This window comes from Paralichthys olivaceus, chromosome 10 (assembly GCF_024713975.1).
Source record: "Paralichthys olivaceus isolate ysfri-2021 chromosome 10, ASM2471397v2, whole genome shotgun sequence".
Classification (NCBI taxonomy): Eukaryota; Metazoa; Chordata; class Actinopteri; order Pleuronectiformes; family Paralichthyidae; genus Paralichthys; species Paralichthys olivaceus.
The window spans coordinates 4,940,244-4,965,640 of NC_091102.1; the positions used below are offsets into that span (position 1 = coordinate 4,940,244).

At 43.8% G+C, this 25,397-nt stretch overlaps 1 protein-coding gene across 1 annotated transcript; it reads right to left on the reverse strand.

The window, feature by feature from the left end:
- On the reverse strand, positions 1-24,302 carry lats2 (large tumor suppressor kinase 2). Its single transcript, XM_020100718.2, has 9 exons — positions 24,083-24,302; positions 17,430-18,158; positions 8,839-8,971; positions 7,150-8,726; positions 6,325-6,552; positions 5,856-6,210; positions 5,428-5,610; positions 4,809-4,915; positions 1-4,624 (listed from the first exon to the last, which is right to left on the reverse strand). The coding sequence occupies exons 2-9, from the start codon at positions 17,793-17,795 to the stop codon at positions 4,067-4,069; spliced, it is 3,507 nt and encodes a 1,168-aa protein (XP_019956277.1). The 5' UTR covers positions 17,796-18,158; positions 24,083-24,302; the 3' UTR covers positions 1-4,066.
- Positions 24,303-25,397: the final 1,095 nt, after the last annotated feature.

Genomic DNA, 25,397 nt, shown 5'->3' on the forward strand with positions numbered 1-25,397 from the left:
TCCACATTGGTTAATTTAATTTATACATACATTTTACACACAAGGACTGTGAAAGCATTTTTACAAATTCTCAGTTCATACATAAATGTAAAAAAAAGAGAAAGCTGTCCACATTACATCATCTATAATACTGTGTAGACATGGATGTTTGAACATTAGCACAAGGGGGAAGAAAGATACAAAAAATATGTATATCTGTATAAATATAAATTCAAGAGTAACAGAATGTATCATACATTAAGAAGCAACGAAAATGAGCAGAGGCTCCTTAGAGTAAAAATACAAAAATGAAAAAGATACACAAGTGAAGAAATCAAGTCAGTTGAAGATTGTCAGTCATCACTCTTTAACCTTAAAAAAAAAAACAACACACATCCAGGAAACACCTCACACACTTTGTGGCACTCACACACTCTGCACAGAGTCGTTATAAAGCTATTTGTTCATGCAGCAGTCTGTCCTGGTCAACGAGAGGTTGAGAGAAGTGGAAGGACGTCTGGACCGGATCACAGAAACAACTGGATGGGGAAGAATGAGAGAGCAACGTCTGCCTGCTTTAACAGTCAAGGTGACGGTGCCAACGAGCAAGGCACCTAAACCATAAGTGATGGACCTGCAGAAGACTGTGGCTCTGGTCAGGGGCTCACAGGAAACACTGGCTGTGTTTACAGACACATTCATAGTTGAAACATTCTCAGTCTATGAAATGAAATGAAATTAAAATTGTGAACAGTCCACTATAAATAAAAACCACCCTGAAACTATTTGTCGTAACTGGAAATAAACAGTCACTGTAAACACAATTTTAATGGTGTAAAAAAAGCGGCACTTTCAGATATGTCTCTTCAGTTTTTGGTCGCAGAAGCTTTAGCCTTGTCAAATTATCCACCAAGGAAGTTTAGATTTCGCCCCCTGCTGAAAAACTCCTGGACAGATTTCTACAAAACTTGTTGGAACAACATGGGCCAAGAAAAAAACACATAACATTTTAGCACAGATCTCAGCAAAGGGACGGATCCAGGAATATTTTTTTCAACAAAATATTTAACACTTTGAGATTTTTGGACGTTTAGACCAATTACCCAGGTCATAATTTAGAGTACTTAGAGTACTAAGGGGACTGTTGGCAGAGTTATGAGCTCTTCTGAGCCGCTCTAGCTCTACGTGAGGTAAATTGCCGACCAGAATAACAACAGTAATGTTTGTGCATGTAAACAAAGCCAGTGTGAACATGGAACAGAATTGGCTCTGTCAGTTTCCCCACATCAAGAGTGACAACAGAGGTCTGTGTAAAAACAGAAGGTCGTAGAGAAGGAAATCTTTTAAAGATTGTGCTGCTCACTTTAGAACACAAGGCACATTTTCAGAAAAAAGCAAAACGTTCAATACATTGTCAAGCAAAATAATAATAATAATAAAAAAAAAATCATCTGTAACAAATCTTATCCACACATTTTTTCATCATTCTACCAGTTCTGCATCAGAGAATCACTGGAAAAGTTCTGACTTCTTTAGCGTTACGCCGACATTAAGTCAAATTCACAATACTGTTGGAACGGCTGAGTATTAATGAAGCACACAGCTCAGTTCAAAGAGCGGTCACCGTTTACTGATTGTCAATAAGCATGAAGGTGTAGGATGACGTGTTGTCTGCTGAGTGACACAGGACACGGCACCATTCTGTAGTAAAAGTACAGAGTTTAACAACACTCAAACTTTGTGGTCATTTCGGATAAATAAAGAAAATGTACCAAACAACAACTCCTTACTGAAGTTTAACCGTTTGTTCGTAAAATAGAGAAAGCAATTCATTCTTATTTTACAATTACATTTCCTAAAGCCGACCTGCCTCGCTCCTCCTCCTCCTCCTCTAACTTCTACTGTCTCTTTCTGAACCGTGAAACCTTTTACACGCTCCTCTCTCCTGCGTTCAGGACCAGCCCGGCCGCAGGAGGTGAAGCGAGAAAGGGTTCTGCAAACACTGATCATCATCGTCATCATCGCCTGCTGTCACCGGACCCGACACACACACTCCAACATTCAATTAGAAAAGGCACATAGCTCGTTACTTTCAAAACCCACGCACACACGGCAACTGAGCCAACACTTCTTTTAAAAAGGCAAAAACAGGTACACGTCATAACAATTATAATAATAATGTAAATAATATTAACCACATTAATAAGCAGCATGATGTAACTGAAAAAGAAAATATATATAAACCAATATATTTGTACATTTCAGTACTGAAAGCTCAAAAAAAAAAAAGATAGTAAGTGTTTAGAAAACTATATATAATGTATTTTTTTTGTATTGCACATAGTCAAACTATCACATGTTTGGCTGTTGTAAGAACTTGTCGCTTTGTGTTGTTGTGGACCGAGGAGGCTGGTTAAGTTAAAATGGTGGGGCTGATCTTTCTTTCAGAAATAGCTGTAAAATTGTTCACCTTGGTCAATGTGTGTGTATGTGTTTGTACGTCTCAGTCAGACACTGACGTTTCAGGCCTTTGTGAATCAGTCTTTGAAACAAAAAAACTTTGTTGTGCAAACACGTGAAATAAACAGATCATTTGAACAAAAATATATTTTTCATCTGATCCGACTCCTCCTGTGATTTGAGAATGTGAGGCTGACATTGAAATTTCTGGTTTGTGGTTCAGTCTTGGATCGGACTAGAAACTAAAATCTGGCTGTAGAGCCCAAACCAAACTCTACAAACTCTCTTTTGCTCTTTTGTCTTTTGTGGATCTTTTCTGGAGGTAACGTTTGAAATGGTGAGTCCAGACAGAGAGTCAGTAACAGGAAGTATTTCACAATAACGAGGATATTTGTAACAGCGACCTCTGAGGGAAGGAGTATCTGGCTCCATCTTCAGGACAAAACATTAACTACAGTTGGCACAAAATGAGGCAGCTGTGGATGTAGAGGACAGAACAACCAAAAACTCTTTTGTTTGGTTTCTTTCTATTTTCTTTTTAAAGGAGACATATTCTGGTCATACTCAGGTTGACAATTCTAAATAGTGTCATTACTTAAAAGTTTACATGTTGTAGTGATCCGAAAACAGACTGTTCATTGCTGCAGCTCCTCTTTTCAGCCTTTGTCTGAAACACTATGAGGAGCTCCCTTTAATGTGGACTTTGGGCTTTGCGGCAATTTTACATTCAACACACTACAGCAAAGAAACACTGAAAAGAAGCATCATATGTCTCCTTTAAAATGTAATGTCACAAAGGTAGAAATTCAAGAGAAAGGCACAAAAATATAAAAAAATGTGAAAAATTCAATGATGAATTCTCTTTCAGGCCAAAAACAACTTTTTCTTTATGGGTGAAATTCAGGAGAATTAGTTTTTCCATCTGGTCTTAGACGACTTCTGAGACAAGTGACAATCTATCTGCAGAGAGCCGTGCACTTTCATCCTTTGTGACCCGAACACGAGCTGAACTGAATAAGTGTGAGTGCGTGCACGCATGCGTTTTGTAGCTTATTTTGCAGCAGCTGTGAAAGAGGTGTGTCGCTAGTCCCCAACCCACCCGAATCCCCCCCTTCCCCCGTGCATGATCAACAAGTAAACTAGTTCCACTCTTCACATTGCCGTAAAAAGCAGCTCAGGTAGAACAGGGAGTAACTTCCCGTGCCAGACAATCACCGTCGAGGTGTTTCGATTGTCCGTAAGACCAAGGGTGGAAGGAATGGGAGAAGAAACTGCTGGAAGAACCAGAAGCCGTCCTCTAACTAGAACCATTGGATCCAGACATCCTTACGTTCCCGAGGATCTCCGTGCAACCTGAACAGTCTGAGTCTTGCTCTGCAAACCGCATACGCTTCACCCTTGATAACACGCTGAATGTTGTCTCTTGGTCCCGGATCAGGGGAGTCTTGTATTTGAAGTCAGGGTGGACGCACTATAGATTCCACAAGGTGGCGATGTTCCTGCTCCTGCAAGTTAACAATCACACATGCCAGATATGCATAAACACACACAGACACATAAACAGAAGAAGAGGGCGGGAGGGTCACGAGCTGAATGATGAACGTTAGTAAGAGTTCAGTCTGCAGCTCTACACGTACACCGGCTCACATCCCTCCCCCTGCTCTTCTCCCTCCTCTTCATCTTCTTCTTCGTCATCCACCTCCTCCTCATCTTGTTCCTCCTCCTCCCCCATGCCACTGGCTCCGGTGATGCTCGGCGGCATCTCGCTGGCCTCAAGCGGTTTGGGGTATCTGAAGGGGCAGCCGTTGTCATCAAAGAACCTCCGGAAGGTGAATTCGTAGAAGGCGTGCTCTGGGTGCTTCCCATGCGGCGAGAAGAGCGTGTCCAAAGCTCGGGTGCTGTCCCCGCTGTCACTCCATGCCCCGGGGCCGCCCTCCTCCTCCACGGGGTCAAAGTTGGACGTGTCCATCGGGTGGGCGATCTTGGGCCTGTAGGGGGCAGGCTGCTGCCGTAGATTGCTGGAGAAGTCCGTCTGGCTGAAGAAGGGATGGGCCTTGATTTCGCCGGCTCCATTGGCGCCCAGCCGATCCTCTGCGGAGCAGCAGAGACGAGCGATTATGTCGACAGACTCTGGGCTGAGTTTGACCTGTGCAGGCACCTGCAGCGTGCTCTCCCAGTTAATGACCTGTGGGAGGGAGAGACATGAGATTACTACACAGTCAGGTCAGATCCAGAGTTTCGGAGGGACACCCCCCACTTTTGAGAGCAGTTTGTCTGCTGCACCTGAACTGACACCAGGAGTCACTCATCTGCTGGTCAATGATTTTAATGTAAATCAAACATGGGGAATATTTGACTTCTTCACTGACCTTAATCTGAGTCTCGGTGGGTGTGGAAGCCAGGAAGGGCGGCTGTCCCACCAGCATCTCAAACAGGATTACTCCGACACTCCACCAGTCACACAGCTGAGTGTAACCTGCACACGGATATCAGATGAATCTATGAGTTCTCTCACTTTACATACAAACAGCACAATCAGCTGTTCTAAGCATCTGTACGGACACATGCAGTGTTTCCTATTGTGTTGGCTCTACTCCTCATAACATTCATTTGAAATCAAATCAACATTTTCTACTGTTTACTCAAAAAAATAGTTAATCATAGTTAATGAAAAAAAATTATTTCAACATTGTTCACTCCATCAAAAGACAAAGGCAAAGAGTGAAAGTAATTTTAATTTGGTTCATGAATCAGGTTATTTTTAATTCTTAGGCCTCTGGTCCTTTTTTTACACAAGTTGTCACATGTCCTTCACGTGAGACTCAAAGCAGCAGCATCGAAACCCTTAAATCTGGATTCAATTTGATTCAATAACCACAGGATAAAAAGGGTTTTCAGTTGTCAGATACATATTTGTATCATTGTTATTATTATTTCAGACACTGTTCAGCTGTGTCTCCGTTAAGTGTCCGTCTTATTGTCACTCACCTTTGCGCAGCAGCACCTCAGGCGCTATGTAATTGGGTGTTCCCACCAGAGAGTGAGCGAGGCAGCGCTGGTGCTGACGGTTGGCACGCTGCTCCAGTGTCATCAGCCGATCACCACAGCGACAGTTGGACACGTCGTCCCAGAAGTCACTGGGCTCCATGCTGTCCTGTCTGATGTGACTTCCTGAAGACAGAAGAAGAGGAACTATGTTGTTAGACAGACAGAAAACACGCAGGCTTCTTTCTTCTACCTCATCATGCTGTACGTTTGTGATCACACCATTATGCACATCTTTAACCTTGGGTTGTACAGTTATATATACGTGTACTACATAGGTTGCATGTTTAAACAATATGTGTGGATGTGCATGATAAGATATTTAAGTCATTTAGCATGAGCATCATAGGCATAATACTAAACTTCCTCACCTTTCTGGTAGTACTTGGAGTTGTGCGTCCAGCGGAAGCCCGTGCACAGACCAAAGTCTGTCAGCTTGATGTGTCCGTCCAGGTCGATGAGGATGTTGTCGGGCTTGATGTCTCGGTGGATGAAGCCCATCTTGTGGACGCTCTCGATGGCCAGCGTCAACTCTGCCACGTAGAAGCGCGCAAGAGGTTCGGGGAAGACACCCATCCGGATGAGCAGGCTCATCATGTCTCCTCCGGGGATGTAGTCCATGACGAAGTAGAGGCTGTCGCGGTCCTGAAAGGAGTAGTAGAGACGCACCACCCACTCGTTGTCTGCCTCCGCTAAGATGTCACGCTCCGCTTTCACATGAGCCACCTGCATCAGAGGAGGTTCACTGAATTAGTTAACGCAACAACTCGTCACCAGCGGTTTTCAATAACATTACATTCAAAGGCACATTCCTGGTGGATGAATGAACAATTAAATCACCTGGTTGCGGTTGAGGACGTCTTTCTTGCGAAGCGTTTTCATGGCATAAAGGGCACACGTGTCCACTTTACGCGTCAGACACACTTCACCAAAGGCACCGATGCCCAGCGTCTTGATTTTGACAAACATGGACTTGTCCATTTTGGCTCGGCGTAGCCTGTTGTAGTTGGACTCCTTCTGGTTCAGCATCTTCCTCATCTGTTCCTGCTCCGCCTCCGAAAGTCCAGCCTGGACAAAGATGGTGGACATTAATTTCTCATTTATGATTAGTAACGTCCTCGGAATGCAGCATTAGAGCCCGACCCGGCACACCCTGACCTGTGTGGTCGGAGTTAACCCGTTGTGTTATTGGACTGTCTGGGTGTGACTGTGGTATTTTGTCTCGTCTAAAGAATGTCTTTCAGGCACTTTGAAGTAGGTCAGAGGGCAAAGTCATGATCCAGGACAAGCTCATGCAAACACTAAAGTGAACTCACTGACTCCTGACACCAAGACAAAGGTTTTGTTGTCTATCACAAAAGTCCAGAGGGAGAAGTTTCTGGGCGGCAACGTCTTGGACATCACTTCTCCAAACAACCCATCATCCACTGGGTTTTTTAGTCTTTTAAATACAAATGGATTTTTCACTTCTGACAATTTTCCACAACGTTTATGAGTTTTATATTGATCTCCAACCTGAAGACAGCGATTCATTTACTTTCAAAGTCTGAGTCTCACTCACAAGTTTTCTACTAATTATGTGACACAAAACATTTTCATGCATAACAGTTTTTTTACTCTTCCTGTGTGTGATTCAGGTAAATCAGAAGTTTGAATTAGTCTTACCTTCGACATCTCTTGTTCCAGCTGAAGCCTGCGGTTGAGTTTCTGCTGGTGGGTCTTCATCACGTTCTCTATGTGCTGCTCCATGTAGAACTTGAACGCGAAAGGTGAGTAGGTCTTGATGCGCGACTCCCTCTTCTCCTCGTCGCGGCCGTTCTTCCTCAATGGAACTGGTGACGTCTGGATCTGCTTCTTGTCCTTCACCGTTTTTTCTCCCTTGCTCATCTTCGTCTTCTCTTTCACCTGCTGGCTCTCCTCTCCCTTCCAACTCCCTCCGCTGCCGTTGCGTGAGCTTCTGGCTGCAGGGTTGCTGAGGTCCTGAGCTCCGCACATGGCTCCATCCAGGGCCCCTGGTTCGCCCGACATGAGCAGACTTTTGGGGTAAGGTGGTGGCGGGCAGCGTGGCTCCTGAGCAGGCTCAAGTGGGTAAGTCTCCTCCGGCATGTAGGCCAGAGGTTCTGCTGCATCCTGGGCCTGAGCCGTCATCCAGCCTGGGTGACAAGGTCCCACAGCTGTCTTGGGCTCCGGCCTCATCACACGGATGCTCTTGACGGGCTGTTGAATAGGTGGGGATGTTACAGCTGTGATGGTGTTTGGTGGGCCCAAGGAGGGGTCCTGTTTTCCAGCTGCAGGAGGCGCAGCCATCGCAGGCCGGACAACGTTGGGGCCTGCAGAGCGACTGTTGAAGGAGTTGGTTCTGCTGGGGACACGCACCTCCCCCCTGAATGGGCCCTGGGGCTGGGATTGCCTGGCTGGAGGGGCCCCTTCCGGGCCTGGAGGCCCCGCCCAGTGGTGCTCATACAGGTCCAGGTTGAGGCTGGCCCTGGATGGTGTCATCAAACTCTGCGGCAGATCTGAGAAATCCGGGCCCATGGCTGACACTCCACCTGGAGAACGGGACATCATGTGGACTTGGTGGGACGTGGGGCTGGCCTGTCGGGGGTGTGAATGAGGGGGCAAGTACAGGTTAGTGGGGTACCCTCCCCCGCCTCCGCCTCCAGGTCCATTTTGGCCCATGGCCCCTTTCCCCTGCATGTTAACGTAGTTGTCTGGGGGCGCCATGGGGGGCGGTGCCATCTTGTTCTGGAAGGAAGGGGTCCTCTTAACGCCATAGCTAGCCGGCTCCATCATGTGCGGCCTGGCATGACCGTAGTCATAGTGTGAACCTGGAACAGGGCCCCCTTGTGGCTGTGGCTGGAGTTGCAGAGGTTGACCGGGAACATTGTAGCTCATCATGGGCCCGTGCTGCTCTATACTCCCAGGGTAGCCTTTCTGCTGGCCCCCTGGAGGGTACATGGTGTTGGCTGGGTTGCTCTGGGCGGCCATCACTGGTGGATAGGTGCCCATACTAGGAGGTCGACCCATCGGGTTTCCCTGTGCTGCGCCCGGTGGGGGCATCATGTAGTTCATCACAGGCGGGGCACTCATGTAGGGTCTGGGCATCTCCCCCTCAGGGCCATATCCCCCTGCCCCCTCATACATGGGAGCCCCCATCTGATGGTATGGAGGCATCACAGCTGCTTCACCTGAGGCCTCCATCGCAGGCCGGTGATCCATAGTATTTGGCATGCCGCCTTTTCCTGTAAGGACAAGAAATACCACTCAGAAAACAGCAACTGCATCCTTACTGTGTAGTTAAAAGTGGACCATTAGATTATGATCATGATTAAGATTAGGAGGACGTATTTGTACCTGGTGAAGTCTGCTTGATGACACGGACGATGAGCTCTTTGCGAGGGTCTAGGTAACCCATTTTGCTGATGTACTCTAAGGCCGCTTCGATGTTCCTGCTTCCTGTTTGCTTCAACGCCCGCACCGCCATCTCCTGCAAAGCACACACACAAAGAAAACAAGTTGAGAAACTTTGATACATTACTTATATACTTTTACAAATGTTTAAAGTACTGTATAATGTCGTCTATACACAGGCAGCTGCACAAGATTTTTTTCTGCCTGAATAGATAAATGTAACATATTAAAAAAAATCATTAAGGGAACTATATGATTGGTGAACAAGACTAATGAGAAGACCCAGAAATTGAAAACAAACTTTTAAATACACAGTGACCCAGTAGGTGCTCAAGCACCTGCTTCCTCCTAACATGGGGTCACACACCAGTGACTTCCTGTGTCACAACAACACACAAAAAACATACCACCAAAAATGAGGGCAAACGAAAAATAGAAATAAGTTGTGAAGGGAAAAGAAACCCTTTTTTGTGATAAATGTGATTTCAATATCAAAACAACAAAAATTAAACATGAGAAATAGAAATGGTGATTCTTAGTTTGTATTCAAAGAAAACTGTGAGCCAGTGTAATTATTATGAAGCCACGTGGTTATCAGTAATGTGAAATTATTTCATGTGACTGATTCAGTGGCTGAGGCCCGTCAGCAGGGCGTGGTCCATTTCTAATAAATGACCGGAACACTTTTACCTTTTAGGGACAAAATCTGAGTTTCTGTTTTAGATCATGGACAAAGTGCACTTCTCCAGAAATCTCTTGTGTTCATCTTACTGGCTTCACACTTGTCATATGTATTATTATTAAGTATGAGTAAACTTTGAATGAGCAGCTGACAATAACACCTGATTCTCCAGGTGAGGGTTTTACGTGCAGAGTCAAGCTTCACTGAACTTAAACAGGTGGAAGGATCTTTGTGCAGCTTCAGGTTTCTGAGGAGCGAGTCCTGCAGGCGGTCTTTATTTGCTGAGGCCTAATTACTACAGGTCACATTTATAGATTCACAAAGAAACCTGCAACCAGCATCACCACAGGCCAAGGAAGAGTTAACATGTGGATGTTGTGAAAAGGATCAAGGGAATGAAGCCTGCTAAAAAGATTCCTGTTTGGCCGCCAACTCTGAAATCTTGGATACGGGAGTTTCCCATCATCGATGATGCACCACCCAAGTTATTAATGTTGACCTGGCCTCGATATTAAAAACACAGAGTGTTTTACTTGCATTGGTTAACTGTGTGTGGCGAAGCAGCAACGGTTTCTTCTGTTGATGATCTTTGCATCAAGTCGATTGCATCCTCCTCGTAAATCTGTATTTTATTTGCCCTTTGGCTCGTCTCCCTCCCTCTCGATCACTCGTACCCACAGGTGGGACATCTGGAGCTCAGCCCTTGCCTGGCGATTTTCGCTCCCAACAGGTGGGTCACTGTAAAAAACCCACTGGTATGTAGGTCACCTATGTGAAAAATGTTGCGGCCAAAAAAATGCGAAGGAGTAAACATGTAGAGCATTCCTTTCCAGTTAATGACCCATTTATTAGGCAATGCCAGTCATTCCTTTGGTCCATGTTAATCTAAAAAGGGGGAGATTATAGAAGCTATTCAACTCGAAATTGAAAATGTAAAATAAACCCCCCCCCACACACACACACACAGTGAACATGTGCTTCAGACACAGTGAGCAATTGTATTTTCTGGTTATGGTTTGAAAGGTTTGGCTCTATAACAGGCTTTTTTGGTTTTTTTTTGTTTATGTGTTTTATTACGGTGACGGTTTCATACACTTAAATTATAACACAGCGTCTTTTGGCTGCAGCAGGATATAAATAGGTCATTGTATTGAGAGAGATAGTTACTAACTGTGTTGTACAGTGACTGAAGGCCTTTATATGCTGCACACGGACGAGCTGCCAGTGTTTTATACAGCATAAGGCGATTTATATAATAATTTATCATCATATTCATTATTATAAGTTTATTTGTTTGTTTGTCTACATTTCTTCCTATGGGGCTGGATTTATGCATTTTTATTTAATGGGGAGAATCTATTTTAATAAGACTTTTTACAAGAATTCCTTTCTTTACTGCAGAGTGAAACAAACTTTTATAACATCCCCTTGCCTGCAAATAAAATATTCTCCAGGTTATGCCATCAAACTGCATTAATTTACAGTTTCCTTTACACGAGTAAACAAGTAAACAAGCAGGACACCGAGGTGGAAAGCTAAACAACACAGAATATGTCTTCCCCTCTCCACAGAGCGACCCACACCTCAATGAGGAAATCCCCTCGTATGGCACATGACCTCACTGCAGAGACATTTATACTCAGACCTCTGCCCAGACGCCCGGACGGAGCCAGAAAAGGCGCCCCTGCTGGTCACACAGAGGGACGGCAGCTACAAATTAAGGGCTTGAGACTTTTACAGATGACATTAAGTGCATGTCATTATTCATGGGGTCACAGCGGGAGTTCAACCACAAACCGTGACAGTGTTAAATTCTGGCTTTACAGCCCAGCCCCGGGCAAATCACATGTTTCTGATTTTTGATGAGAAAAAGAAGTAAAACATCATACCAACTTGCCAACCATCATTTTTCCATGTTTAAAGTCCATGAACTAAAAAAATAATAGGCGCATTTATATTTAAAGATTAATATCTATTTGAAATTGTATTTACTTCTTTTCATTTAAATAAATCTACAAAATTAAACCAAGCTGTTGCCCACAATCTCTGCGTCAGGACCCAATGTTGATAATCTATAATAAAAGTAAAGTAAATAATTACGTTCTAACTTTTTATTCTTGCCTTTAAATTCAGCTCAAGTCTGATAAGTCCGTTAATACCCATCATTTGTTTTAACTTATCTTCTATGCATTTTACTTTTTACTGATTTTGTTTTTATCATTGTACTTTAACTTTTTATCCATGACTTAATCAATAAAAACTTTCTCATACCCATATATCGGCTGATACACATCAAAAAGATATTGGCAGTGATTCTAAAGCTGATGTTCTTGAAACCTCGAGACCTAGAAATACAATTAAAACTTTTTTTGCAGGATATTTTATAGTTTAACCATAAACTTTATTATACATAACTATAAAAAAGAGAGAACACAAGTACAATTAAATATGTAGAACTTGAATTAAGAAAATAGTTTTGGGAAGAGCGCTCCACAACTCGTCCCCATTAAACACCTGCAGTGAATTCAGACTGCGGCTGCCAGACTTCTAACAAGAACCAGGAGAAGTGAGCACATTATTCCCACTCCTAAATCTTTACAATGGCTTCAAGATTATTTTAGAAGTTTTTAAAGGGCTGCAGCGAGTTTATAAATCAGTCAGAGGCCTGGCTCAGCACTCAGATAAAAGAGCCTGGGGGTCAGAAGCAAAATGGTAAAACTATAATTTAGCTACTAGGCAGAACACAGATGGAAGAAACTCTCCGATGCTCTTCAGTGTGCTGCAACTTCAAACTGGAATTTTCTCTGGTGCAACTTATTACTGCACTGAAACTGTGTTTGTTGTTTCTCTCTCATTTGTACTTTTATCTACTTTAACTGATTTAACTGTGTTGCAAGATTTTCTTAAGGTTCCAGTCCAAGTCCATGACCCAAAGATGATAAACTGTAGAGAATGGATGGATGGACGGGTATTTTCTTATGTAAATCTTTGACTTATGTAAAAACACTTTGAACTATGACCATGTTTGACAGATGTTACGTGAATTAACCTGCATTATATTATATATAATGGTAGTATTCATTTTGAAGCTGGTAAAAAAAAAACACCTTGATGACAACCTTGAGTTTTCTTTCATGTAAAAAAGCAAAGAATGATAATGGAATAAATGAAATATATACTTTTTGTCCTCTGAGTGTCAGGAAATGCAAGAACAGCTCAGGAGAGAGGCTTTATGCCCTGTGCCGCCATTTTGTACCCCTTCCTCCTGCAGTTTCCCGGACTGACTGGCCGCCTTTATTCATCAGGAGGAAACTAAATCAAACATAAATGGTTTAAAAGTAGAAGCGCACAGAAACTGTGGGCACAGTCAGCTCTCAAAGCCAGGAAATACCACGGCCACACACTTTCTATGGCTTCTGTTGTGTGTGTGTGTGTGTGTGTGTGTGTGTGTGTGTGTGTAGTGTCCATCACAGTGCATCTACATAGGTGTACATAAATAACTGTATGTCCCTGAGACTGACTGCACACACGCACACGCGCAAGCACACACACACACCACTGTTTATACTCTGTTTCCTGTGTGTACGAGGATGTCTGTTGCATTCCTGTGTAGCGAGCAGAGAGAGAGAGAGCCGCCCTGTAATGTCACATTATGTCCCCCTTTCTCTCTCTCTCTCTCTCTCTCATGCTTCTCACATGAATCCCTCTTTCTTATAACGACTAATTGGATTTAATGGCCGGAATTAATGCAGAATTATTCAAATGTATATGGTTTAAAAGGTGAAAGGATTTCTGCTTTTAGTGGATAAAGAACAGAGCTTAAAGAAAACAAGGAGAGAGGTAGATGTGGGACGACAAACTGTCCTAAGCCAATTGTCCAGTTGGCTTAAAGACAAGCTGAGTAACTTGGGCTGTGGGAAAATCAACGGGGGGATTTTCTTACATTTTCTAGACAGAATCAATAATAACTTAAGTGAAAAAACAACAGGCAGATACAGCAATGAAGAAAACATTCATTACTCACGGCCCTTCTTGAATTCCCAGTTTTTCGACACATGAACGTGTTTCACTCTGATTTACATGTGAAAAATGCAGAATTGTTGCAAACATCAGACAATATAGTTCTTTGCAAATTAGTTGTGATAAGTGGGGGAAGAATTCAATCTGTAGGAAGACAAACTTCAGAGACTTTTTTTTTTAATACAGTATTTTACAGACAAAACCTACTGCTCATCCAAATCACATCTGACTGGACACGTTGAAGCAACTGAAAGTATATCTCAGTGTTTTCTGTGTCAAACAGAAACTATGTAGAAAAACAGGAATAAGGTTTTAACTCATCTTTGACAAACTTAACCACAGATATCTAAGCTGACATTGAACACTTCAGAGAGTCATCTCAAAACCACTCTTCTTTCCACTGTTTGTTGTCCCTCTTTTTGATTGTGCGCGTGTGTGCGTGCGTGTGCAGAGGCGGGCCCTGTGACCCCGGCTGTCATGGCGACAGATGTTCCTTGCTCACATTCCTCAGACCAGGAAGCAAGAATTCAAGCTATTCGCAATCTGGATAGTCTCTCTGTGTCCCAGTCGAAAATATCCCGGCCATATTTTCACTCTTGTCATAATGGTTGCGGGCTGCGAGCCGCCGACTTATCCCAAATGCATAATCACCAGCCTACAAAGTCCACACACATACAGCTTGACAAAAGCTGAGGGGCTCACACACAGACAAACACACACACACTCTTCTCTTGTGATGGTCAACAACATTATCCTCCGAACTTGACCAAACCAGAAACACATTCCCTTCAAATCAAAGCCACATGGAGGACGTTCAGGAGCAGCGCGCAGCTGGACGGACGCTCCGAGAGGGACGCATCATTTCCACACACAGATCCATGAAAACCTGCGCCATCTTCCTCCGTTCCTCTCCCTCGTCCATGGCAGCAACACACACAAACAAAACAAGTATGCTTAAGTGAGTTTCCCCATATTGACAAATGATTTCAGAGTGAGGCGAGGGAAGCCAGGATTCATCCACAGCTTCCAGGTCACGTTCAGCTGACCTCACTGTTACATGAACACAGTTTTAAAACACTCATCGCGCTACAGATTCCTTCGCCGCCGCAGTTTGTCCTGCACATACAGCAAGAGGCCTGCTGGGATTGCAGCTGACCGCTCCCTCCTTTCCTTTCCCTTCACTTCCTTTCCTTCTCTGTCATCTCGGTGCGTGGCATGCCACTACATCCCCCCCACCCTCACTCCCCCTCCAAAGCATTTCCTTCTTAAAAAAAGAAAAAGTGATTATGTAACGAGCCACACTGCACACTGTAAGTTTCAGACGGAGAAGACGGGAAAGACGGAGAGAAGGAGGCGGAAGAAGAAGCTGGTTGATAAAAAAAAAATAAAAAAAAGTCAGAGGCTGCGTAGACAATGAAGGACAAACAGAAATGAGAGGGTCAAGAAAGCATGTAACTGCTCGGTTGAGTTGAACCATAAAACTTTAAAAGTGTCAGACATTTTGGTCTCATCGCTTGCTGCTACCATTATCTCTTTATGTATCGCCGATGTGCAATGAATCCTGGGAAATGTTGGCCCAAGAAGGATCCACCTATTGGAGAAAAGGACACATCTGTAGGCCGCATTTGAAGGAGCCTTTGAAATAGAGCAACCTTGTCACAGCTCTGTGACCCAAATCATCTTCAAATGCAGACGCAGCGTTTTAGTAAACATTAGGTGATGTGAAGATGCAGCAAGTAGCCAATCATTTACTAGTTAACTGAAATCTAACTTCCAGTTTTTCAAATTTTAGGATTTCAGACATAAGAGATCACACCGACCCGGATTATTCCAAATCCAGATTTGAACCAAATCACATACAGAGCTCGGGAGTTGACGAGTTGGGTGGAGACTTGTCTGCAGCAGGAGGAACTGTTCCACCCTGCTGCCATTGAATGTTCACTTCCTGTTTGTATTGACTGGGCCCGCACTTGTATGGTCCATTCATAATGGTGGCAGCAATGGACGTCAACCAGCTGAGGAAATGGCAGCTGGACTGCCTCGCAACTGCTCGAGCTCGTGTTTCAGTGGGGCTTCAAAAGCAGAAGCTCCACGCCACGATCAATACAGTGGAATATCTGTGTGCAAGATGGCGGCACCCGTGTCCATGATATTTTGGCTTTATTTGAGCAAACAGGAGGAAGTGGAGACAGGTCGTCCATTTTTATTTAAAGTCTATGATCGAGTGAGTTTAGTTTTGTTAAAAGTTAAACTGTGTGAATAAAATCTGTGTCAACAGCAGTGCAGTTACACAACACACTGAACAAAGAAGCGCTTTTGAGAACATGTGAACAGACACAGAGCAGAAACTCAAACGTCCCACAGCGCGTGTGATGCTGCAGTTACGCGTTTTGACCCCGTTTTTAAACCCGAACTTGCACAAACTGGAATCTCTCACGCGGACTTTAATAACACGAGTCGATCTACAACAGATGAATCGGAAAAGATCTGTGAACACCACTTTACAAACTAATATCCTAACGGCCCTAATATGAGTCTTTATGTGAGGACGTTTTCACTGTTTTCAGACCAGATCAGATAAAATAACACTGGTAGATTCATATTGGTCACAGTGAATATAGCAGTGTAGAGTATAGAGAGATGGCCTTTTAGGGAGAATTGAACACATCATGGATCAAGCTCTTTGAAAGCTTTTTGTTCTCTGGGAGGCTGAGAAGCTTCTGCTCTGAGAACTTTACAACAAATTGAAGAATATAATTGAACAATAAGTTGGGCACATTAAGTGTGACTCCAGACTCCCTCAATCATTTCACAGTGAGTCCTGTATCAGGATTAACCTCTTGTTATATTTCATCTTCTCACAGAACATCATAGCAACAGATCTACTCCAACTCAACCCTTGGTGTTGATATGAAAGTCCCCTCAGCGTCATCGCTGATGCAACGTTTAACAATCAACAGAACTATTTCACACATTCATCTCTTTGCAGATGAGCTCTGAATCTGTCAGATGAATAAATCTGCTCTGAACATTTGGAGATGCAGGGTTGTGGTGTGATGCTGACGTCACCTCTCCTCCAACTCCTGGGAAGTGACCCCTGATTAACAGGATCCACATGACTCCTTCAGTGATTTCTACGGGCGAAGGTCGAGAGTAACACAGCCAGGGAAACTCTCTGGACGTTTGATGGCGCATTTGCATTCCTCAACTCTGACGGTTAAGAAATCCACCTGATATTTCAACATATCGACGCTCAGGCCTGTGTAATGTAAAGGCAGCACTGTGCACTTGGCCAGGACGTCGTGTATTGTATTGCATCCATGAGCGTACGGCTCTCATTCTTTCTCCGCTACTTTCATTGAAGAATTCCTGACTGACGGAGGCAGAGTGACTTTGCATGTCTGAGAGTAACAGAGCAACAGATTCATACACTGCATCAAGACACACAACAGCTCACCCTTTCTCATTCTGCTTCTAATATACAAAATCTATAATAAGAGTTGATGAAGTTGGTTGAGGTGTTAAAAGGTCGAAACATTCGCTCATTTTGACGAGGATACTCTCTTCCATTCGCATTTCTGTCCAATTATTATCTCCATCCAGGATGTAATGTTTTCATCCCTGTCCGTTTGTTTGTTTGTTTGTTTGTCAGCAGGATTACATCGAAATTACCGGACATATTAACTCGGAGGGACGGATTGATCTCAAAATAATCCATCACGACCCAGACCTTCTTTTTAACTTTCATTATCATTGAGCGATAAGACGTTTTGGGACATTTTCACCAATTTCCAAGACAATAATATAAATTCAGCATATATGTCTGACTCACCTGATCACAGCCAGCATTCACCAGCTCTTGCAGCATCTGCCGGTTCACCTCCCCAGCACCTGCTGGGTGCCCCGACCCGGAGGATGGACCTGACTCATTGGCGAAGGGCATGAGCGACTTGCGGATTTCCCGCAGGGCATTCTGGTAGTTGTTGAACTTCTGCGGGGGTCGGAGCTGCTGCTGTCGGCTGGTTGTGTCCTTCCCGCTCTTGCAGTCGGCCCCTCTGCCGCCGTCGGCCCGGGAGCTGCCCCCGTGCAGGGCCTGGCTCACCAGCTTGGCCGGCTGCTTCAGACCCTCCTTGATCTCCTGAAGCCTCTGGCGCGTGTTGCCAACGTACGGGGCGGCCGGGAAAGTCTTTGGCCTCATGGCCTCAGTGCCCAAGGACAGGCACCTACTCTAAAAGGGAAACACACACGCACACATGCACTCGCACAAACGGACAGTCGCTCCCCTGCACCCTCCGAAGGATCCCTTTCAAGCTGGCTGACCTAAATAGATAAAGAGTGTCCCGCAGCAGATCTGGGAGTCCCCGTGTGTCCCTTTATTTGTTTGCGTCTCTCTTTGTGTTTTTGATTCCTGCCGATGCTGGTGGGGTGGCTGAGGATGATGTGGGGATACTACAGACATTCCATGGTGCGGCTCTCAAGGCTCAGGTTCCAGCTTATTCCAGGAAATGCAGCCGGTCACGAGGGCACTGCGGAGCCAAACCATGATGCTGCCAATCTGCGCCTGTGGAGGAAGGGACACAGTTTGAGCATGAAGAATGTGGTCAAGTAAAGTGTTGGTGCTTTTGTCAGATTCTAAAATTAAAGCCAACACTGGTCTGTTTACATCGTGAGCACAGGGACGTTAGAAGCGCTTTTAAGTGATCAGAGCTTTAATTCCTCATACGTGTTGTTATGTGTTGTACGTGCTGTCTGAGGGATAAGAAGGAAAATGCCAACATGTAGCTCCCAACTGATTTATCATTTAGATCATTTTAAATCTCAGAAAATGGCAAAAACAATACTCATCACCGTCTCCAAGAGCCCAAGGTGATACCTGGAGTTTGAAGAGTAACTGAAAACAACAGAATTTCTTGTCAATCAGCTGTTATCTGGTAAACAAGGAAGATTCTTTTCCAGCCTGATATCAGGATTATAATATTCTCAGTGACGTCTCAAACATGGCTCCAGTTACAGTCTGGTATAACCTGGATGTCAGATTCAGTATCAGTGGGGCAGAAGCAGCGTTGGTGAATACCTAAGGCATAATAAGGGAATGTGAGGGGGGTCAGAAAATACCACCTGACCTGCCCCCCCTCCTCTGCATCACATCTATGCATAGTTGTGTTGCACAAGTCCGGCCCAGTCACTTCATACCTCTGCTACGTGGTCATCAGTGACCTGTGAGAGCGCAGCGCTGCATCGTGGGGTCAAACCAAGTGAGGAGCCCTCCCTGCTGCAGCCTCAGACCCCACCCCCCACCACCACCACCACCACCGCCGCTCTGCCTGCGATTCTCCCCTGTGATCAGACATTTAACACCATCTGACAGTCTTATCTGGAGGAACATACTCTGCATTCTGCCACAGCAGCGTTACTCCTCCGGGGCAGATGGGATGACGTGCGGAACAAATGCACATGTTCCTGTCAGACGCCGTACGTGACGGGCGACAATGCAATAGTGGGATGTAGAGTGTTTGGAAAAGAATCAGAGGAGAGAAGAGAAGAGAGGACACGGAGAAACGAGAGCGAGGATCACAGGCACAAGATCTGCAATAAACGCAGAAAAGTGACACGTACTGAATCTAAACTACAGTTTTTTTCTACTGAAAGCTTAGATTCTGTTTCTGGACCGTGTCCTTCTTTTCACTTTCACTTTAAAATGACAGATTCAGTGCTCATGTATGAATCAATAGGTCACTAAAAAATCTCTCCTATGACACAGTCCTCGTAGGAGGAACAGCTGCAGGATGAAAACCAGACTACTGCTTTATTCTTATACCACAGAAAGTAATTCTGTCACTGTTATGACAGATCTGCAGAGCGGAGGGGGGGGGGGGGGGCACCCAAAGTTCAAATCTGTTGAACTTTGACCTGAGCTCTGCAGACCATTGTCACAGCTCGAGCTGAGCGATGGATGAAATCTGAATTAGCCTGCACACGTTCCTGAATTTCCAGAAAAAAAACAATAACAAACTGACCCCAGATCAGACCAAAGGATGGTGGTATTACTGCTTGGTGAAATATCAGCTGGCAGAAGTAAGTCTGAAATATAACCGTCCTGCTAAGAACGTAACAACTGTAGATAGTAAATACAGCAGCGGCATAGTAAAGACAAGTTTTGTCAACAGATAAGAGTTATTTTGTAAATTCAGGCGTCTGGAGGTAAAATTCATTTAAAACTACAAACAACAGGCAGAAGATAAATCCTGTGTCAACTCTACACTATAATTACAACAATTAAGTGTTTACTATTTGCTGCACCTTTGATTCAAACATCTGATCGACTTCATAGCAAAAGCTGCCGTGGCTCATGGGTATTGTAGTATTTATGCAACAGACTAATCTGTTAAAACACTGCTCAGAAAGAAAACTTTCAAAATGTGAATTCACACTAAAGAAAACCACCACAGGAGGATTCTGGTGCTGTGCAATGACAAAAAGTGGAAAATAGCTCATTGAAATGAGAATTAATTTGATGATTCTATGTGACTTGCACATATTTGTAATAATATTCTGTATTATAGATTTACAGAAAATACGTTTTATCCATTTCGTAAATGCAAAGAAGAAGACTGGGATCCCACCAGAGCTGCTGAACTTCACCCCCACCCTCCATCCCTTCGGGGCATTTCTCAGAACGACACAGCTCTCCCTGTTTGCACAGATAAAACTCAGTGTAGGCGAAAACATGTTGGTTTTTTTATATTGGTGGGAGACGGAGAAGGGCGGAGCCAAGCTGCACAAATGTTGCCCCATCTCTGGGATCTCTTGCCTCCATTCCTGCAATGCTTCAGGCGCCATGTCTGACCAACGAGCATGCCATTCCACAAGTAACTACAAGTAAACTCATACCATCGATGAATCATGGGACAGACTATGCTGACCAAAATAAACTGAAGGAAAAAAAAAGATCTATGGATGATCGCTGTCTGGAAATAAGTCGTAGGAGGATAATGGGTCCAACCTGAAAAATTTAACAGAAAATAAAAGTGCAAAAACATTTTCCTGCTGGTATTCACACCTCCTACACACAGCAAACTTCCTGCACCAACACACACCTGGAGCTTTTCTCTGCTTTGACCCAAACCTCTAAACCTCTGACTCTAAACTGGAAATTCTGCTTCCTATGACAATTGAAGTAATGATATTTCGATGTTCGATGTTTCCAGCTGCACTACAGTGAAAAGAAATGTATTTTTCTGACCTGTGGCTTTAAATAACGAAACGAATTAAAGCACTTTTCTCTGTTTCCTGTCGGTTGTTGTTAATTAATAAACCTTTAAAAATGGATGCGTGTTGTGTCTCATCACACTGAGCTGGTTTCTCTCTCTACATCAGCTCCACTATCATTTCCAGCCCCTGATGTATAAATACTATATACACGGTAGTTTTACTGTTGTCGAGCCCTTCTGACGATATTTTGGGAGAGAAACATGTCCCAGTCTTTCTCTCAGCACGGAATTTTTGGTAACGTGAGTTTGCAGATTAAACTTTTACCCTTTCTGACCAAATCACTGCAGCTCTGATTAAATCTAAACTGTGTGATAGATTTTAAAATCTGAAGGATTCTATGGAAATATGTACACAGAGGAAAAATAACAAAACTTAAGTCAGCTAAAGGCTACAGCTAAAACAACATCTATAGAGAACCTTTCGAAACAGAGGTTGGAGCGTCACCATGTAGTTTTATATTGGATGCCATTGATACGAGGGTAAAGCTAGCGGCACGGTCTGCCCTAGCTAACACATAACTTTCATTTGTCCATGTTTATACAGACAAAGAGAAAGCTTGAGGAAAAAGCCTCAGAAGTTCAGAGAGAAAGACGACTCTGTCGCTGCAAAGCAGAAAGCTGCAGTGGTGTGTAAACCCCCCTGGGCAGATTAGTTGAGTGCTGCTCTTGGTCGTGGGACTGTTTGCAATTCATCCCGTGTAGAAAAATCAGTTTCTCCTTGTGTGTCAGTAGATTTTTAAAAAGCAGGATTGTAGAAAACCCTGTAATCTGAGCTCGAGTTAAGAGAAATCCAACTTCAACGTTCAAAACATCTCTTCTGCATACTTCTCCACACCCACGGAGTTCATCCATCTTCACCAGCAGACACATGCACATGAAAAATCAGCCTCGGCCTCTGCCAGAGTTTACATCATCTCATCCCCACATTTCACCTTCAGCTCTTTCCATTGTCTTAACACCCATGTTTGTAGCTTTGATTTGTTGCCGAGCCGGGATCTGGCTACCTGCTGGTGCACAATACAAACCCACAACACAGCTTAAAATGGCCACGGCCAACATCTGCCAGCATCTGTTCCGTTTGTAGTCCAGTGGGTGATTTCTCACCGCAGTCATCCCTGCAATTCCTCCCTGACAGATGCCTCTGCACCGCCTGACAGAATTAGATCCAGCTGTGGCTCAATACCTGATGACGCACCACCAGCACAAACTCTGTATAATAGCTCTTATTGTTAGAAAAAGAAAAAGTGACTTCTCACCCCTGGGAAATAAACTGGCAAGTGTCTTGGGTGCTATTATCTGCTTTGCATAACTCGGGCCTGCTGCTCGGTAATCGGAGGAGTCGAGTGGCACAGAAACCCTTAAATAAAAAAAAAACCTGAACTGACAGAACCAGACACTGCTGGATATTTAATGTGGTAAAAGTGTGTCAGGCAGAAAGAGAGAGTGCTCAAACGTCGTACTATTAGCAGCACACCTGAATGGAACACATGGTTGCATCAGTGCCAAACTATGCAGGAGCTGAGTGAAAATAGCACGTTCAACGACAACTTCTGCAAACGGCCAAAATGTTTTCAGGACGCACGTTTTCCATCAGTTAATACTGAGAATCATCAGCGTCAATGTAACATTATCATTTCTGTCAAGTTTACAGACTGACTTTAGCTTCGGAGTTTTGGAAGGTTTGTTATATTTAAATCAAATAATATTTACGATAATGATTGTTTAATCGCCCACTCGCACATCTGCACGATCAACCCCCTTTTTCTCCAGGTCCCTGAACACGTTACAGTGATAAATAAAACATGATCCAATAGTTTCTGGGTTTTTAAACATGTGTCACAGAGAGAACACACACACACACACACACACACACACACACACACACACACACACACACACACACACACACACACACACACACACACACACACACACAGGTTTGACTTCCATTCATTGAGGACAGTCTAAAATCCCTTATCTTAACTAATTCATGTCTAACTGTAACCTTAACCTCACCACAATTCACATCTGACCTCTGACCTCAACCAGCACTTCAGAAATGATGTTTTTCCTCATCAGGACCCGGCTCTGGTCCCCATGAGGAGTGTTTATACTGCAGAAGGTCCTACAGAACTGGGATGGCTGCTAAATGTCTTTACTATCAACTTATGGGGCCTCAAAATGGGGGCACGTGCAAAAACATGGCGATTTCAGCATAAATGCAATTACTTGAAATTGGGATCATGTTTTTCAAGCCACCAGACTCCTAATGTATCACACACGCATGTTACAACGATAAATAAAGCATGATCCAACAGTTTCAGGAGTAAGTTTGGGACTAAAACACTAAAATGATCACAGGATGTTCTGAAACACACACACACACGTTTAAATACGCATACTTTGACGTCCCTAAACATGGGGAATCCTGCAAGTACTTCAAACTATCACGAGGGAATCATGTTTTTTAGTCCATAATGTAATCAACAATAGGCATCAGTAAGTAATAAGTACTTAGGTGTAAGGAGTATAAAAACTATAATGGAATAAAAACTCATATATACACAGTGTAAAAACAAGATGTTTAGTGAAGTGATGTTACAGAGTTGAGTTTTTCTTTCTGCCACTAGACTCCTGATATTTCACCCAAAGTGTTGAAATGATGAATAAAACCTGATCCAGCAGTTTTAACTTGGAGCCTTTTTTAAACACAGAAAGTAGTGAAATCCTTCACAGCTTCTAGATCCCCTTTGCATGGGCCCTAAACCTGGGGAGGGGGGGGCGTGCAAGAGGCTCAACATGTCTGCAACAACTTGTCACCAGGTAGAGGATGTTTTTCTGGTTCTTCTTTTTTTATTTTTTTTTATTAACTCACTCCAACATCTGTGCCAAAGCTTTAGAACCGTTACAAAATGGTGTCTGTGTAGTTAGTGCTGGAGGGGCCTTGGACATGAGAGGAAATCCCTGTTTGAACGTCCTGTGGCCTTCGACAGTGAGAGAGAGGGAGAGGGAGAGAGGGGGCCACAGCAGAGACCCTCCTCACCCTCCTCACCCTGCACAAACAACCCTCAAACTTCTCCCGTGAACTTCACCTTCAACACGGAGGAACTTCTTTCTTTCTTTCTTTCTTTCTTTTTTTTCTTTCTTCCCCTTCCAGCACAGTCAACAAGCCGTGCAGATAAAGCCCCAGCACCACTCCCCTCCACAGACTCACCATGTGAGAAGAACCAGCCTCGATGTCTCCAGGTTTGAGGAGCGACTCCCCGCAGGAGAGAGAGAGAGAGAGAGGAAAAGAAAAAGAAAAGTTCCGAGGGTCTGAGCGGAGGTCCGCGGGGGGAACCGGAGCAGTCGGACGGGCAGAGTGGACGTGATGAGAGCTAACTCGAACCTCCAGCCTCCATTTTCTCCTCAGCCTCAGAAATCAGCACAAAGTTGGACACTCGCTGCATTGTTAACATTCCTCAGGTCACGTGACGCACCGACGCACGTCAGCGCGGGGCCGAAGATCGTCCGCGACAGACAGGATGTGCTCTCCAGCTGTGTGCTCCCCCGGTTTCTTTAACTTCCTTGCACTTCACATCTGTTTTTTACGAAAACGTTTTGAATTATTACTATTATTCAATTATCAGTATTCACTCTTAAAGGGTTAGTTCACCCAAAAATAAAGTCTACCCCCATGTTTTATTCTCATAATATCACAACTTTACTCACATTCAGTTCCAACTCTATTCTTCTGTTATGACTTTTTTGTCATTATATTAAAACTTTATTCTCTTAATAGAACTACTTGCTTCTTAATTCTGACTTTATTCTTGTGATATAACAACTTTACATTGAACTCCAACTCTATTCTTCTATTATGACTAAATTCTTAATTCTTCTAATATAATAACGCCCTTCTTAATTCACATTTTATACTTGCAATATCAGAATTTTCTCAAAATGTTAAAATTCTACTATTGTACAATTATGACTTCATTAAATTACAACTTAATTCTCATGATATAAAGACCCCTTTCTCATCAGATTACAGCTGCTGCTGCCCTATTTATCCAGAAACCTCATAGTTCTTATGTAGGAAAATCAGTGTTTTGCTCAGATTTAACAAGAGCAGGATAACGGTAAAACAATTATTAAAGCCAAATCTTCAGCCTGTGCATCAATGATGGATACAGACCACTATGTGCAGAGTTTGTATGTGACTGCAGGATCCTTGAAATTGTTCAAACTTAGAAAATATGTTGGAAATCTGTGAGCCAGCGTCCCAGAGGCTGAAATATTCAACAGAGTGAGAGCTCTGTCTTTTCCCTCCTCTCTGACCGCACATATTCCAGGCGGAGCTTCCTCCAGAGCATTTGAGTCTCTGTTAGAATAAAAAACTTTCATCACTCAGTCAGTCCTCTCTGTCTGTGGGAGGAATCTATACCGAGGAGCCAAAGGCCATGAATCACTGAGGAAGCAAATAAAGATCTATACTCTGTTATCAGTAATCAAACACGAGGACCAGAGACCTGAGAGCACATGCGCCT